At 29.9% G+C, this 18,864-nt stretch overlaps 1 protein-coding gene across 1 annotated transcript; it reads left to right on the top strand.

The window, feature by feature from the left end:
* Window positions 1-569: 569 nt before the first annotated feature.
* Window positions 570-2,631, top strand: LOC111310969 (NAC domain-containing protein 90-like). The gene is made up of 3 exons (XM_022910350.2): window positions 570-847; window positions 1,315-1,607; window positions 1,911-2,631. Exons 1-3 carry the CDS (start codon window positions 682-684, stop codon window positions 2,229-2,231), a joined length of 780 nt encoding a protein of 259 aa, XP_022766085.2. The 5' UTR covers window positions 570-681; the 3' UTR covers window positions 2,232-2,631.
* The last annotated feature ends 16,233 nt before the right edge of the window (window positions 2,632-18,864 follow it).

The raw sequence follows: 18,864 nt of genomic DNA, 5'->3' as shown, positions 1-18,864 counted from the left end.
GCTCATATGTATTAGGAGGATTTAAATATAAAGATAGATAAATAGAGATATATATTAAATCTTGAATTATATCTATAGTGAAAGAAAAATATTTTTTAATTAAAACTTCAAATTCTAATCATTAATACATTTAGAATTAACTAAAAATGACAAATTATTATGAATTTTATTTGGAAACAAAATTTAGTACTTTATGACTACTTCATTATTTTATGTGTTATTAATATATATATAAACTTAAATTTTAATTTAATTAATTTATATAATCAATATTAAATAAATTTATAAGTCAAATTTCAACTTTACAATCGTATAATCAAAACGAGCAGACGAGAAAAAGAAGCAAAGAGTCATGTCACATACGAATATATATATGTTGACTGCTTCCAATAATGTTAATAAATTGGCATATAATCTATTGAAAAAAATGTGTGAATGAGACGAATTTCTTCCCAGCTAAGCGCGTGGAAGTTTCGAAGTAAAGCCCATGTGCATCCCCTCTTTTCTCACCCATTTCTGCTCTCTTGCCTAACTCCCTCCGCCATGGTCCACCCTAATCAATAAGCAGAAAACTTGAAATCAACCCTTCTCTCCTTGCAACCATATAAAGATACATGATAGCTTACGCTAAAGACCTGCATGAGCAAATATATTTAATCAGAGAAAAGAAAAAGAGTGAAAATGGAGGATATGCCACCAGGGTTTCGGTTCTATCCAACTGAAGAAGAGTTGGTTTCGTTTTATCTCCATAACAAGTTAGAAGGAAAGAGAGAGGACCTGAATCATCTTATGAACCGAGTTATACCAGTTGTCGACATTTATAACTTCAATCCATGGGATCTTCCACGTAAATCTATCATCTTCTCCATTTAAATCTAATTATACCCCATCCTTTTTTGTTCTTTTGTTTCTTCATTTTCAGTTTCCATGAAGCTTTATACTTGGATCTTCAGTATGAAAGATTACCCAATTTTAGTAGTGTTTGCTTGCATACCCTCGTCGTATCTATCCGGTCATGCAGCTTGGGCTACTGTACTTGAGCTCAATAGTCAATATAAGCGTTTTGAGAAGAAAGTCATATCTCTTTTCCTTGATTTTACCCAAATACGAGAAAGTTTTCTTTTCTTTTTTTTTTTTTTTTGATTTCATTGTGGAGTCTGGAGTCCTTCTCTTCACTTTTCTTGCATAGAATTTCTGAATTTCTTTGATAATCTTGGAAACAAAACTGGCAAAAGTTTCAAGGGTGCTAAGATTTTATGTTTTTTTTTTTACATATATATATTTTCCTTATGTACTAGTATTTTGTTGAAGCAGAATTCTCAGTTTACCTGTGCCATAAGGACCCAGAGCAGTGGTTTTTCTTTATTCCGAGGCAAGAGAGTGAAGCTCGAGGAGGGAGACCAAAGCGGCTAACAACTTCTGGGTACTGGAAAGCTACTGGTTCTCCTGGTTATGTTTACTCCTTTGACAGTCGCCCTATCGGCGTAAAGAGAACCATGGTTTTCTACAATGGAAGGGCTCCAACGGGGAAAAAAACTGAATGGAAGATGAATGAATACAAAGCCATTGAAGGAGAAGCATCCTCAGCTAATGGTGCACCTCCCACTGTAAGCACTTAACAACACTTCCCTCATAAGTAACAATTAAAAAGAAAAAACTTCATACAATAGATTTTTTTTTCTGTATATACAAGGGATGAAAGATTTGAACCCAGTTCTATGAGCAGGATCGAGAAAAATGATTAGATACTTCTAATATTCTTGCTTCATTTAATTTTGGTTATTGATTTAATACTTGCACCAAGTGTTACTATAAGATAGTTCTTAATTTCCTCGTCTGGTAGGTTTTGTTGTTTGTTCTTGCTGTTATTTATAACTGCATTTAATTTTTCCCATGTTTTTTCTTTTCAGCTAAGACAAGAATTCAGCTTGTGCCGGGTTTACAAGAAATCAAAATGTTTGAGGTCATTCGATAGGCGGCCAGCACCAGGAGTAATAAAGATAGGGGAGCGAGTCCCTCAGCATGCTAATGCTTTCGGGGTAGCAAAATCTCATCAGAGCATTCAAACAGCAGATGGAAGGACCACAAGCTCACCAGAGAGTTCATCTTCAGGAGATAATCAAGCCAATCGGCCTACCCAAACTGGGGAAAGCAGTAGCTCAAGAATGGCAGTCGATGATGAAATTTCCTTCTGGGATCTTGAAGGGTTCTGGGATCAAGTTAATCAGTAATTGCAGATGGAGAACTTGAAGAGCTCAAATCAAGTTTGCATGGTGCAATCACAATCAACATGAAACTAAAATAACCCTATTACACAACAATAATAAATTCTAGCTATATATGTGTTCAATTTGGTGAAAATCCGAGCTTTAATTTGTTTAGTACTAGCTTTTATCCTTTTTAGTTGTCTTGATATATAGCTAGCTAGCTATCTATGTCATGCATTCCAAGCTCACAGAAGAGAGAAGGAATGCACCCTGGAAGTTTCGAGGATGCAACGAGGTGGATAATAGCGATATTGCATGGAAGCTTTGCATCATTAATTACTGTTAACTTTGTACCAGCTATCTATAATACGTGTGGAGACTTTTTAGTCTTTCATTATGAAAGCTAAAAATCCCTAATTTTCAATCTCTCGCATTTTTAGCATATGATAATCTAATAAATTACTTTCTTTTCTTTGATTGAATATAAGTACTAGGCATGCAATATACTAATATATAAAATTTTTTGTACGTATGAAAATTCATTGAACTTGAATTACACGTAAGTAATAATTCTCTTTGATCTCACACAAACTCTTTCGTTGAAGTGTTTTTGGGTTAGCATGGCAAAGTCCATAAGCAGCTTGGTAAAGAGCAGCATGTCTAACTTGTCAAGGTGAAAAATAGGTGTTGAAGTTAGGATTTTGAGAAACATTTCTACACTAAAGTCAATAACCATGCAAGAAAAAAACAAGGAAGTAGTCTTTTATCTTACAACTCTTATATAGGACATATAATTGTATGATTCGTATCAAATATAGTACAAATAACACCTTTTTTGTGAGTCTCATGAACTTATTCTTGTATTGGGCCTTTAGCTTAATGAAGTATTAGGTCTATGTTTATCTTGCTTTCTTTCCCTAAAATTAGAATCCAACAAGACCTCCAAATAGAAATACTCTAAAATTTATATACCAAATACTACATAATTAATTAATTAATTAATTAATTCAGTTGTCATGTAGCTTAGCAAAAATTGCTTTCCCTATATATATATATTTTTTGATAAAAAGCTCAATACAATATTGTATCTTCTAAAATTTATAATGAAAGATATTATTGGATTTTTAAGTTTATATTTTTTTTGGCTTAGTAAAATACAGTAGATAAGATACTTTAATTTCATAATTAACTTTATTTCAATTATGTTACCCAGAATAATAAACATATATAGATATACAAGTATACTTATATAACAAGTTTTGCATTCATATTTAATTAAATAATTAAACATCATTCTCATTGACTAATCAACAAAGATTCTTTTCCATTGACGAATAGCAGTAAATGACAATATATAGTGCTTGAAAAATTTATGAAGTATATATGAAGCTGTAGGTCAGTCATGCACGTGTCAACGTTGAAAAAGATTCGATACAGAAAAATGAACTTTTTTTTTGTTCTTTCTCTTTTTTTCATCAGTTAATTAAAGTTGATTTCCCATTTTTCTTTTCCCTTTGAAAAAGGAAATCAATTCATCAACACTCCAAACAACAACATCTCCAAGGAATTGGTCAAGAATTAATGTCAGAATGTATAGATTAATATGAATGATTCGTCTTTTTTTAATATGAACATAACAAAAGTTATATGACTGCCGCCTTATCTACAGTTCCAAATCTTTTCTTTTTTTTCAATTTCACTTTACCCTGTTTATATTGCATGAATTACAATATATAATTTTTAACATATCTTATTATAGTAAGTATGTTAGTAATAAATCATCCTTGCTTCATAATTCTAAAAGCATATATAATCCAAATTCTTTCGGATTTTCTTTTAGTTCATTTTAAAATACAACCACACATATCCAACGAGTGGCATTTGGATAAGCCATGTAAATGTTTCTCCACATCTACAATTTCGCCTCAAATTGTTAATTTTTTTTAAAAATTTTTTACAGAGTTTAAGAAAATTTAATATTAAAATTTTAATTTTTCATAATAAATTATGATACATAATTTCTAATGTCAAAAAATTAAAAAAATTATGAAAATTAATTTTGATATATAAAAATAAGAATCTTAAGTGTTTAAAAAAGAAAAAAAAGTTTTTGAACATCTAGAAAAAGAAATATGAACAAAAAAAAAAGACAGAAATATTAGTATACGAGCAAATGATAAGCAAATGCAACATGCGAACATAAATTTTTTTCGCTAATTCTTTCCCCATATTTTCATATATATATATATATATATGCATTTATTTGAATTTTTTCTTCAATGTGATAACGAGAGAACAATCATTGTCCATGCATTTGCAAACTCAAGGAAGAAGGGCAAGCTGTATAGAATGTTGGTTGCGTCATATAATAGTAAATTTCGTGCCAAATTCTTGTCATTTAACGACAAGAATAGTGAAAGAAAAATCTATGAAGAACCATGAGAAATTCTTCACTCTTGTCTTCAGAGGGGTTAATGCATTGAATGTAACCCAAGAAAGTCCCACCGCGCAGCAAGCACTAGTACGGGAAAGGACTAGCTCCTGTTCCTATCGTAGCCAACTGTTTCACACCATTGGTTCTTTTCATTAATTTCCTTTACCAGCTTCAAAGAAAATTACTAGCCATTATTGAATGCTCTCGAGGGTAATGTGTATCTGCCTATAAATTTCGTGTCTAATATGTTTTTAACCTTTACAAGGAAGAACATACGACCATGAAATTTTAGAATACGTATTATCATCGTACCAGATTCATATCAATTACGATTTTATAATTACTCAATATATGATAAGCCGGTAAAATTTAAACTCTATTGATGATGTGTAAAATAACAAAATCTAAAAAATAAAGAGTTAATTTAACGATTCATGAATAATAATTTATAAATTTATCGTTAGATATTGAATAATCCTAAAATTTTAATAAAAAAAAGCTGTTGTTGTTATAAATTCTATCATAAACGTGACATCCTAGAATATGGAAATATATATTTATAATTTTTTTTTATTTGTGTCACGGAAATTTGAACCAGATTATAAGCTTTCTTTTTCTTTTTTTTTTTTTAAGAAAAAATGAATTTATTCATTAAGCCAAGGCAAGAGATGAAAACGAATTATGAAGGACTAATAAATCCAACTATTATTAGAAAACCATCAAAAAATAACAATTACAAAGAGAGCCCAAATTATAGGCATATTTGGGTTAAAAAATATTAAAGCCCACTCAAGTTAGAATTATATTTTCCATTAATTCCATATAAAAACTAACTCCATTCTTACTCCTACTCGTGGACATCTCTAGTAGGAATAGATGATTAAGAAGGAATAATATTTAGTAATAAAATTTGATTTAGAATCTCTTTGTTATTATCTCTTTACTTTACATTTGTATTCATAGTTTGAATTTTTGGGTACATTACAAATAAAATTCAAAATTTTTTTATTAGTTATAATTTTAACTATTTTGTACTTTGCACAGCTATATGCACAATCAAAAATAAAAAATAATAATAACAGATATCGATATTTAAATTTTAGATTTTCTAAATAACATTTTTTAAATATAACTGTAAAAATCAAAAGAAAAGTCTCGAGTTCACTAACCTTTCATTTATCAAAATTTATTATCAAAGAATTGGAAAAAAAAAAAATTCCATTATCCGACATGTTTTCAACAAATTTAATTAACCTTCTTTGACAAGTTTGAATGTGAAAAACGTTTTCTATTTAAGTGGTTTCCCATGCACTACCCTCTCTTATTTGCTGCCATAATTTTTTATTACTTGGATTGAAGAAAAAGAAAAAGAAAAAGAAAAAAAAACACTCCTTTTGACCATTGTTTTCTTCTCACTTTTTCTTCCTTTTAGTTAAAAGTTCTCACCTTTTTTAAATTTCTTAGTTCTCACGTCTATTCATAGATTTTTTTTTTATGAATGAAATAATCATATTTACTTTAGAATTCAAATTTGAGACTTTTAATTAATATCACATTGGATACTTTAGTTAAATTTTAATTAATTTATGAGCATATTATTTATATTATGATATGAGATAAAAGAGAGCATTTCAATTTTGAAGCTCTATCCATTGAGCTTTTCTAATGTACAATAAAATAAAGTTGAAGTTTATGGATATAAGATAGCAAGATTCATGATTTGAGAAAATTATAAAATAGAAATTTAGGGAAATTTGTTATTATATTTATCATAACATATAAATTTGTAAATTTATAACTAGATTTAACAAATGAGTCACCACTAATATTTTATTAAGGTGTGATTGATCACTTAATGAATCTATCATTTTAAGGAGATCCTAAGTTGACTAAGGGTCTTTAAAAAATAAGTTATAGTCTACTAACCAGAACAGAGTTCGAAAATTCGATTATATATGAGGAAGGTTATAGCACCTTACATGCCAATCCAAATGATAATACCATTTTATTTTAAATTATACTAATGTCTTGATTCTAATGATCTTAAATATAATATTGAAAATAATTCTTAAGATTTCTCTATCAATCAGGCATAATTCTTAATAATACTTTCTCACCTCGAGAGTATTCAAAAATCTCATTTATTTTCTTAAAGAGGCTCCATCATAAAAAAAATTTTAATCATTTTTTTATTTTTGATTTTTTATTAAAAATATATCTAATTTTTCTATCATTTGGGTCAAATTAGAAATATTTTGTCATCTAAAAATATCTTAAATAATCATCCATTTGTGATTACTAAAAATTTTATCCTCGAAATTTATTTTTTTATTTTACAAGTTTTATTTTTAAAATTTTCACTATTTGGATTAATTTAGAATTTTTTACAAATTTTATTTCTAAATTTTTCATCATTTAGGTCTATTTAGAAAAAAATTTTTGTTAGTTCCCTAATGTTTGAAAAAAAAGTAACATGACAATTATTTTTGAAGTTTCATTTAAATTTTTTTAGCAATTGGGACAAATTTAAAGAAATTTCTTTCTTAGAGATTTCTTAGAAATTTGTCATTTGAAATTTTAAAAAATTTCAAATGACAAATTTCTAAGAAATCTTATTATTGGATAATTATCAAATATTTTTCTCACATTTTTAAGTTATATTTTTTTTATTTGAAAAAGAATATAATTACTTTTATAAAAATTTTATTTAAATTACTCTACCATTTTGGACAAATTTAAAAAAATTCTTCACCTAGAGATTTCTTAAAAAATTTACCATTTGAAATTTCTAAGAATCTTATCATTGGGTAATTATTATTAATTCTAAAATTTTAATTAAATTTTGTGTTTTTTTATTTTTTTATTTTTTAAAATTGAAAATAAATATTAATTATTATTATTGAAATTTTATATAAATTATTCGACAATTTGAAAAAAATTTAGAAAAATTTCTCACCTATAAATTCATAGAAATTAACTTTTTGCAATTTCTAAAAATTCAATTATTGAGTAATTATTATTTATTCTCAACAAAATTTATTAATGTTTTATTTTGTTTTATATTTTATATTTAATTTTTTTAATTTTTTAAATTTAATCATGCAAAAATACTTTAAAAATAAAAAAGAAAAACAGCTCAGCTCAGTTTTGCTTGATTAGAGAACTGGCTCTACTACAAAAAAAAGTGGCTAAATCGGCTCGACTCAGCTTGAACCAAGGGCTCTGGAATCTGGCTCAAGGGGGTCTATGCTACGGATCGGATCTCTAGGCAGCAAAATGCGCGAATCTTGTCAAACTAAAATGCCAAAAATGACATCGTTTAGCAAACGTATAAAATGGGCAAAAATTATCTTTTTTCTCTCTCTCTCTCTTTTTTTTTCTTTGTTCCTCTCTAAAACAAAGATGAATTCCGGTTGAAGCTTCTCTAAATTTTAGAGAAAGGCATCGAAATCTAGAAAATTTTGCTAGAAGTCTTGTCAGAACCTAGATTTGATCGCTAGGTTCTAGAATTTTCATGCTAAAATTTGGGGTTTTCATCGAAAATTGAGATTTCTACCGAAAACTTACCAAAATCTGAAATTTTTCATCAAAAAATTTAAAATTTTGGAAAATTCTAAAAAATCTTCAATATAAAAAACAAACCTTTAACAAACGTCAGTCAAACTTTTTGAATCTCACCAATTAGATTCTCAAGCCCTTTAATCCTAAAAAAAAAAAAAAAAAAAAAAAAAAAACCAAATCTAGACTAAAACTTTTAACATAAATTTTTCTAAAAATTTGGGTTTGATTGCTTTTTTTTTTTATTGCGTATCCTTATTATTATTATTATTATTATTATTATTTATTTATGTTGATTAAAGCCAATTTATAGAACAGTTTCTCTGGTTCAACTAATGTTGTGATAAGAATCAAATTTCTCAGAGAAAATCCATCAGAAATTAAGCTTTTCTTTTAAAGAACTGTCATAACGTTTAGATCCGAAAATCTATCGCTAGACATTGACTTAAGGAATCGCCACAAATCTTTTTTTATCTAGGCGTGATTGACCACCTAAAAAATCTATCCTTTCAAGGAACACCTAAGCTTAAGAGTCCCTAAAAGAATAGGTTCAGGTTTACTAATCAGAATAAGGTTCGAGAGTTCGGTTACATGTGAAGAATGTTATAGCACCCTCACAACGTCCATCGAAAGATGATACCAGTTTAATTTTGTGTTATCCAATAAGTCTTAAAAATTTATCAAGTAATTAATTATTGAAAATTATTCTCAGTTGACTCTAATACTTTTAGTAAAAAATTAAAAAAATTCTTTCACCTCAAAAGTATGCAAGGAGACTACTGTTTCACTTACAGAGGCTCCATCATCGGATTATTTAACATTAAAAAAAATTTAAAAAAACAAAAAAAAAAGAAATAAAACGAAAAAAAGAAAAAAAATGATTCAGCTTTAGGTAGAAATATTTTTCTCTTAAAAAAAAACTCATTGCTTTTATACAAGGAAAATTGATACTTTCAACTTTTTCTCAAAAATATTTTTTCTGAAACTTTAACTTTAAGAAAAATTGATACTTTCAATTTTTCCTCAAAAAACCTTTTTTTAAAAAATTATCTTCAAAGAAAATTGATACTTTCAACTTTTTTTCGAAAATATTTTTTTTGAAGACTTATTTTCAAGAAAAATTGATACTTTCAACTTTTCCTTAAAAATATTTTTTTAAAGAATTATTTTCAAGAAAAATTGATACTTTCAACTTTTTCTTAAAATTTTTTTTGAAGACTTATTTTCAAGAAAATTTGATACTTTCAACTTTTCCTTAAAAATATTTTTTTTTGGAATTTTATTTAAAGAGAAAAATAAAATAAAATAAAATAAATAAAAAAAAGATAAAAATAGAATAAAATAAAATAAAAAATATTAAATAATTTTAATCTAATAAATAAATAATAATAATAATAACAATAATAATAATAAATAAATAAATAAATAAATAAAATAAAATAAAAACCTTGAAACGGCTCGGCTTAAGGAAGAAAACGGTTCGGAGGTGCAGCTCAGGAGTACGCGACTCAGCCTGGCTCGAACCCAAGTGGAGAAACAGGTCACTGGATCGGGTGCGCTATGGGTCAGGTCACCCAAATGAAAACGCGGGATCCTGGGATTTTCTTAAGCTTAAAACGACGTCGTTTTAACAGGATATAAAAGACTCTAACTTTTGTTTTTCAACAGACGATTTCTTCCCTCTCTCTCTCCTTCCCTTCTTTTTTCCTCCTTCTCTCTAAACGAACGAAAAACTCCGATTGAATCTCATCGAATTTTGAAAAATATCATCGAAATCTGATTTTTTCATCGAAAGTTCATCGAAAAGTTGGTCAATTTCTGAAAATAGTTATCGAAAACTAGGTATCTGACCAGAAAGTTCAACTGATGCCGAAAAATTCATCGAAAAATTTAAACTTTGTCAAAAAATTCAATCAAAATCTGAAAAATTTCTAGAAATTTTCAGAAAAAATTCACCTAAAATTTTCCAAAAAATCCTGAAATTGCTTTTGACCTTTCTGAACAACTTTTTCCTTTCTCTTTGCGCTCTCTTTCTATCAATGTGTTTTCTGTTCTATTCCAGCACCTATTTATAGGGATTGATTAGAAGAGTTTCTGATCAATCATAATTTTCTCTTGGATTAGGATTCAATCCTTGAATCCAATCTGGACTCTGATTGAATCCCAAATTCACTGTAAAACTCTAAATCTTTTATCCTAATCCCAACCGAATAAGAAGAAAAAGAAAAAGAAAAAATAAAAATAATTATAATATATAAATAATAATAATAATAATAATAAATAATAATATATGTTAATAGATAAATAAATATATATGTATATTAATAAATAATAATAGTAATAATAAATAATAAAAATTTAGAAAAAAAAATAATAAAATTAAAAAAAATAAAAATGGGCCTACCCATTTGGACTAGGCCCAATTGATCCGAGTCTGGACCAAATTGGGTGCAGTTGTCCCTCTTTGTACATTTTCTGTGAAACAAAAATTATGCAAAGACGTAGTTACCCATTCAAGACTCAACTTGACATTTTATTTTTATTTATTTATTTTTTTAAATTTGATCAAAGCTCCTCTAAGTAGAGGCTTAATGACAGATACTCAACAACTTTGAAAGAATAAACAAAGGCTCCTATAAGCAGAGGCTCAATGACTTTGGAAAAATAAATAACTCTTCTAAATAGAGGCTCAACAGCTTTAGAAAAATAAATAAAGCTTCTTTAAACAGAGGCTTAACAACTTTTAAAAATAAAAGGCTTCTCTAATTAGAGGCTCAACGACTTTTGAAAAGATAAACAAAGCTCCTATAAACAGAGGCTTAACAACTTTTAAAAATAAAAGGCTTATCTAATTAGAGGCTTAACGACTTTTAAAAATAAAAGGCTCATCTAATCAGAGGCTCAAGGACTTTTAAAAAATAAATTGCTCCTCTGAACAGAGGCTCAATGACTTTTAAAAATAAAAGGCTCATCTAATCAGAGGCTCAACGACTTTTAAAAAATAAATTGCTCCTCTGAACAGAGGTATCACAACTTCAAAAAATAAATTGCTCATTGACAATCATGTCCAAAAGTTGAAAATCGTGTTTAAAGGAATTTCAGGAGATTATGCCTAAAGGTCTGACAAATTAACCCTGATATTGAGAGATATTCTATTTCAAGGATTAGAAACTTACCTGACAAGCTTTTTCTCAAATTTGAAAATGTCTTCACATCTGTCTTCTCTATGTGAGATTTTGGAATACCCTTACTTCTTGAATTTATGCACTATATTTTCTTGAATGTAATATATGCTATGCAATGCGTGTGAAATTCAATGCATGCTATGCAAATGTTGGCTAATTGATTCTTATTCAATTATGGTACTCAAGTTTTTCAAGCTCTTTTCTTGGGCCTCGAACCTTTGATTCTTCAAAGACCAAATTACACTGCTCTTTTGAGATCGAGCCAGTGTAGCTCTCAATCATCTCTTCCACTCAATTCTATCATTCTTTTTGCAAGAAATCTCTTTTCAAATTCAATGTCCTTATCAAGAACTAAACATCTTGATTCTGCCTTTATCACTTTTGACTTCTTCAATGTAATGTAAAAATATTTCATGCCATTATTCATTTATCAATCATTATTTCAAACTTAAAAAGTAAGAACGCATTTGCACATTTCTTCCATTGTAGAGTATTAAGAAGAAAAGAATAAGAATGGTTGGAAAACAATCACCAAAAGAGGTACACAAAGAGTGAAATAGAATGTCTTTTATTAGCAAAATGTTGGTAAACTTTGGCCAAGGAGGAATTACAAGGATATGTATAAGGAGACAATGCCTAAAAATGAACAATCAAACAATCATGATAACACATCTCACGATTTTTCCTGAAAATCTAACCGTCTGATACATTCAACAACTTAGAGCTCATCCAAATTTGCTAGTCTTCATGCCAACAGATTTTTAAATTTGATGCTATATTTTCTTTATCTAAGCTGTCTTTTCAGGTTTTTAACTTAAATAAATCTCCTATGACTCAAATCGTCCTTTTAAGGTTTTCACCTTGAGTCTTCCTTTTTCATTCACTTTTTCTTTTTCTTTTTTTCTTTTTTTTTCAAGCATAGTATTTCTTTACAACATCAAAATTTATAGGATGGGATAAATCATTTCCATCCATCTCAGTCAGTATCAGTGCTCCACCCGAAAAAGCTCATTTTACCACATACGACCTTTCTCAATTCGAAGTCCATTTTCTTTTATTATCGTGTTGGGTTGGAAGGATTCTCTTCAATACCAACTCTTCTTCTCAAAAGTAATGAAGCTGAATCTTTTTGTCATGAGCTCTCATCATTCTCTTTTGATATAATTGACCATGACACAATGCAGTTAATTATTTTTTTTATGACATTTAACTGTTCATGGCATTCTCGAATCCATTCAACTTCTTCCAATTCAACTTCTTTTAAAACCCTCAAAGATGAAATCTTTATTTTTACTGGTAGTACAACTTTCATCTCATAAACCAAAGAAAATGAGGTTACCTCAGTAGAGGTACGCACTGATGTTCGATATGCATGCAGTACAAATGGTAACTTATCATGTCAATCTTTATAAGTCTCAATCATCTTTTCAAGAATTTTTTTTATGTTCTTGTTGGCTGCCTCAACTACCCCATTCATTTTTGAACGGTATGGTGCTGAGTTATGATACTTGATCTTGTGTTGAGCACATATTTCTTGCATTATCTTACTATTTAGATTCTTAGCATTATTTAAAATATTTCTCTCTGAAAGTTCATATTTACAAATAATCTCTCTCTTTATGAACTTGTAAATCACATATCGTGTTACATTTGCATATAATGCTACCTTCACCCATTTTGTGAAGTAATCTATCATCACAAAAATAAATCTATGTCCATTAGAAGCCTTTAGGGTGATAGGACCAATGACATCTATGCCTCACATTGAGAATGGCCAAGGTGGTGTCATAACATGTAAAGCAGATGGTGAAGCATATATCTTATTGGCATATATTTGGCATTTATGGCATTTACGAGCATAATCAATGCAATCACTCTCCATTATCAACCAGTAGTATCCTGCTCTCATAATCTGTCTCACCATCATATGTCCACTGGCATGTGCCCCACATATTTCATCATGTATCTCTTCAATGATTTTTTTTGCTTCAACCTTACTTACATATCTTAGTAATACTTGATCATGGCTTTTTTTGTATAGAACATCTTCATCTAGAAAAAAGTTCATAGCCAATCTTCGGATTATCTTTTTATCATTTTTTATTACTTAAACTAGGTATTACTGATCCTTAATATACTATAAGATATCATAATACCAGGACTTTCCATCTTCCTCATCTTTTATATTGGAGCAATGAGCTGGCATATCTTTAACATCTAGCGTGATGGGTTGAATGTCAGTATTATCATTAATTCAAATCATTACAGCCAGAGTAGCCAATGCATTGGTAATCAGATTCTTTTCTCGAGGTAAATGATCAAACTGAATATCTTTAAATTACTTTATCAACTCTAAAATATACTTATGATATAGAACGAGTTTTGAATCTCTCATATTTTATTCTCCTTTCAACTGATATATAACTAGAGCTGAATCTCCAAATACTTTTAATGTTTTCACTCTTCTATCTATAGCAGCTTGTAGGCTCATGACACATGCCTCATATTCAGCGATGTTATTTATGCAATTAAAATTTAACCTTTCTATTATAGGGCAGTATTATTCTTCTGAAAAGATCAGAATCACCCCAATTTCATGTCTCAAGGTATTGGAAGCTCCATCAAAATACATTCTCTAACACTTTTCTTCATGCTTCCCCTTCTTCAGTTGAGAGATAGTCATTAGATCTTCATTAAAAAATTTTAACCTCATTGGTTTATATTCTTCAGTAGTATGATCTATAAGGAACTCCGCTATAGCACCCTTTTTTATTGCCTTTTGGTTTACATATATAATATCATATTTTGAGAGCATTACTTACCATCTAACAATTTTTTTAGATAAAGAAAGCTTCTCGAAGATGTATTTAATTGGATCTAATTTTGTTATGAGCCATGTGGTATGATAAAGCATATACTGTCTGAGTCTTTTGGCAGTCTACGCTAATGCACAACATATTTTTTCCAATGAGGAATACTTGGATTCATATTTTATAAACTTTTTACTCAGATAGTAAATAGCTCTCTCCTTTCGACTAGACTTATCTTGTTGCCCCAGCACATATCCCATTGAATTTTCAGACACTGTCAAGTATAAAATTAAAGGTTTTCCTGAAACAGGTGACACCAACACTGGAAGATTTGACAAGTATTACTTAATTTTATCAAAAGCCATTTAACATTCTTCATTTCATTTTTTAAGATTATTCTTATGGAGAAGCTTAAATATGAGATCACATTTGTAGGTAAGCTGAGAGATAAATTAAGAAATATAATTTAATCTTCCCAAAAAATTTCAAACTTATTTTAGTGTACTCGAAGGTGACAAATTTTGAATGGCCTGTATCTTGTCTGGATCGACTTCAATTCCTCTTTCACTAACCATAAAGCCTAGTAATTTCCCTGACTCTACCCCAAAGATGCACTTGGCTGGGTTTAACTTAAGCTGAAACATTCTCAATCTCTCAAATAACTTTTTGAGGCTAGTGACATGATCTTTATTCTCGTAAGATTTTACAATCATATCGTCTACGTACACTTCAATCTCTTTGTGTATCATGTCATGGAAAAATGTTACCATGGCCCTTTGATATGTTACCCCAGTTTCTTTAACCCAAAAGGCATGACTTTGTAACAAAAAGTTCCTCACATAGTCACGTAAGTGATCTTTTTCATATCATCTGCAGTCATTTTTATCTGATTATACCCTAAGAACCTATCCATAAAAGAGAAAATTGAATGCCTTACTGTGTTATCTATCAGTGTGTCGATATGAGGTAAAGGAAAATTATCTTTTGGATTAGCCTTATTCAAATCATGATAGTCTACACATATTCGTACCTTTTTATCTTTCTTAAGAACTGGTACTATATTGGTTACCCACTCTGGATACTTAGCCACTTGTAGAAAATTTACATCAAACTGTTTCTTCACCTCTTCTTTAATTTTTAGTAGCATTTCAAGCTTCATTCACCTCAGTTTCTGTTGGACTGCCTTATATTCTAGCTTTAAGGGCAATCTATACTCTATTATTTCTGTGCTCAGCCCTAGCATATCTTGATAAGATCAAGCAAACACATCTATGAATTCTTAAAGTAGATCTGTCAAACGTTACCTATCTTCTGATGAAAGTGAAGTGCCAATACTGACATCTTTCTTATTCTCTTTATCTCCTAGATTCATTAAGTCAACTATCTTCTGATGAGGCTCAATTGGCTTATTTTCTTGTTCAATCAATCTCATTAGGTCCAAAGGCATAACATATTCCTCAGAATTCTTTTCATTGTCAAGTTCATCAGTGTTAATTGAATTCTCAAAACTAACATCTTGATTGTTATCATAATTATCTTCATGTTCATTTAAAGATCTGAAATTGAATGAAATGGGATATGTTGGCAAGATGTGTTTGGAAAAATGACAATAATGAAGACACAAAAAGAAATAAATGAAAATGCATCCTTCCTAATTTTTATTAAAATAATAAAAGATAAATGACCTAAACAAGAAATATCACCCTAATGTCTTGGGCAATAGCTATTGGGATGTTACAATTACATTGACTTAGTTTCAAAGGTCAAAGGCACTTCAGTGGCACTTCAATTGTTTAGCTCATAATCTGGTAGATAAAAGTAGATCCACCCTACTTGATTAAGCCTCACTTTATCTTCAATAGCATGAATGGTTAACTGGGTAAAAGCTCTTTTGACATTTTTTTGTATCTGGGTACATGAATCTTCTAGGTCTGAAAGTCTCATACAAGTGTGAAATAACCATTAGTCTTGCTGTTTTACCTGCTGGCCTTCTCTTGATCTCCCATTCTGCTACTTCATAGCCTAGGCCTAACCTTTCACTATTGTCTACCACTGTCGGGGGTTTTTTTATTTCTTGCAAGTTCTTACCCAGTCCTAATCTTGGATACCAGCCTTTATTGATGACTTGGCTCATCACTATTCTTGAAAAAGATTGATTTTTAAGTTTTTCACCTATAAAATTAACTAATTCAAAATATCGATAAGAGCATTTTACTATTTTTTCGATAGCCTTTATATACGAAGTATTCAACGATTGGGTTACTAGCATGTCTTCCTCTCTAACTACCATTACCAATTGACCTTTTACATTAAACTTGATCTTTTGGTGCAAGATAGAGGGTACAACACTTGCCATATAAATCCATAGCCTTTTCAACAGATAACTATAGGAGAGAGAGATATCCATCACTTGAAACTTCACATTAAAAGTGCATAACCCAATTTGTAAAGGCATCTCGATATCTCTTAAGACTTTTTTTTTGGTCCCATCAAAAGCTCTTACGATTATCTGACTATTTTTTATATGAGAGTAGTCAATGGGTAACCTTACCAAATTGATATAGGCATGATATTGATAGCGAAGCCATTATCAATAAGAATCTTGGCTATGATATAGCTCTTGCACTTAATTGTGAAAAGCCTTGGCATTTCCCTTTCCCTCCAAGGGAATCTCATCATCATTAAATGAAATGTGATTTGGCATGACTGAATTTTCAGCCAGATGGTTCACATATTCAATAGATACATTATGTGCCACATATGCCTGGTTCAATACTTTCAGCAGGGCATTTCGGTGTGACTTCAAATTTAATAGCAATGATAGTAATGAGATTCATGCTGATATTTTGTTCAACTGTTCAACAACTGAATACTCACTATGTTTTACCAATTTTAGGAATTCACAAGCTTTTTTTTCTAACACTTGCTTCGAATGATCTTTCTCAGGTCTTACTTCAGGGTTTTTCATCTTTCTCTTTTCTTGGCTTTCTCTCTTCTAGCTTTCTCCAATATTTTTGGAGTGTAGCACCTTTCACTTCGGGTAATGCCTCCTATACCAATTATATTAGAGACGTCAGCTTTAGAGACATCTTCTTCTTGCACCTGAACTACTATATCACAGCCATATTTTTAAGGTATAATTTTATCATCCTTATATGGGAAGGGAGTCAGAACTTTAAAAGTTATCAGCTTGGGAATGAGTTTTTCTATGATTGACTTTGGCTTGTTCCCATAATGAATTGTCATCGACTTTAAAAATAGCTTTACAGGCTTATCAGTCATAGAAACTTCAACACTTTTTAAGTCTTCTATTTTTTCATAGACTTTCATCTGGTATGAATCCAAAAACTTTTGTACCTTTTGGTGAAACTGTTCACAAGTTTCGATAGAGTGACCCATTGCCCCACTATGGTATTACAACTAGTATCGGCTATATATACTTCAGCTATATATACTCCATGATAGCTGTGTGGACTCACTGGTTGTATCATGTCAACTTTTCATAAAATATCAAATAGCTGACTAAGAAGTGTCTTAATATTTGTCATTTTTTTCTTCAAATGGCACTCACGTTCTTCACTCAAAACATTCACATTATGATTAGGCAAAAGATTACCACTAACATTTGGTGTAGTCACCCCTCCTGTATCAAAACTAATCATTCTATCCTTGATTAGTTGTTGCACTTTATGTTTTAAGACAGTACAATTTTTAATGAAATGATCGATAATCCCATAGTGATAGTCACGATGGGCTGTGGAATCATATCACTTAGGATAAGGTAGCTTTAGGGGTTATAATTTACTAAAAGTAATCAAATGACTGTTATAAAGCTCATGATATAATTTTGTATAGGTTATTAGGATTAGGTTAATTACAAGTTTTTCACGAGTAGTTCGTTGTTCCCGTGAACCACCCATTGTGCTAGCTGAATGAGTTTGGGGTCTTGGGGTAGGCTGAATGTTAGGATTATGTGTGGTATTCTAAGGTCTAAAAGGAGGTTGATATGTTTGGGGATAAGATGACTGTACAAATGGTTGGTATGGGTAAAGGGAAGTGTTATTTATGGTAAGTAATATGAAAGGTATCTTTGTGGTGAGTAAGGTTGATAACCCCCAAATTACTGTCTGTCAAAGCTCACAGCTTGAGCTTCAGTCTCTTTCTTCTTTGGAACTTTTTTGTTGGATGCTTCACCTCATTTCAACTTGTCATTCTTGATGGTATTTTTAATAATTTCTCTCGAAATTACCATATCAACAAAATTTTTAGTTGCATTATCTATCATCTTCTCATAATAGAAAGATTTCAAAGTGTTGACAAACAACACTGTAGTCTCTTTCTCAGTCAAAGAAAGTTATACCTGAAAAGCTACATCTCTCTATCTTTGGAGGTATTCTTTAAAAGACTCATTTGTTTTTTTTTTTTTTAGGTTCTGTAAAGACAAAAGATCAAGAGCTAGATAGATAATATGTCGATATTGACTAATGAAGTCATGAGTCATATCGCTCCAAAAACGAATGTGGGTTCTGTCCAGCTGGACATACTACCTGACAGCAGAGCCTGTAAGGTTATCTTAAAAAATGTGTATTAATAATTTTTCATTATGGGCATAGGTTGTCATCTTTCGATAATACATAGTGATATGAGTTTTAGGATACTTCGTACCATCA

The sequence above is a fragment of the Durio zibethinus genome, chromosome 1, assembly GCF_047325235.1.
Source record: "Durio zibethinus cultivar Kanyao isolate XHJ-2024 chromosome 1, ASM4732523v1, whole genome shotgun sequence".
Taxonomy (NCBI): Eukaryota; Viridiplantae; Streptophyta; class Magnoliopsida; order Malvales; family Malvaceae; genus Durio; species Durio zibethinus.
The sequence above is the reverse complement of the archived record's forward strand: the minus strand, read 5'-3'. Positions and strand labels throughout refer to the sequence as shown.

Coding starts and splice junctions, on each gene's coding strand:
- LOC111310969 (XM_022910350.2), top strand. CDS start 682: ATGGAGGATATGCCACCAGGGTTTCGGTTCTATCCAACTGAAGAAGAG. Junction 848..1,314: donor CAATCCATGGGATCTTCCAC/GTAAATCTATCA, acceptor TTGTTGAAGCAG/AATTCTCAGTTTACCTGTGC. Junction 1,608..1,910: donor CTAATGGTGCACCTCCCACT/GTAAGCACTTAA, acceptor TTTTCTTTTCAG/CTAAGACAAGAATTCAGCTT.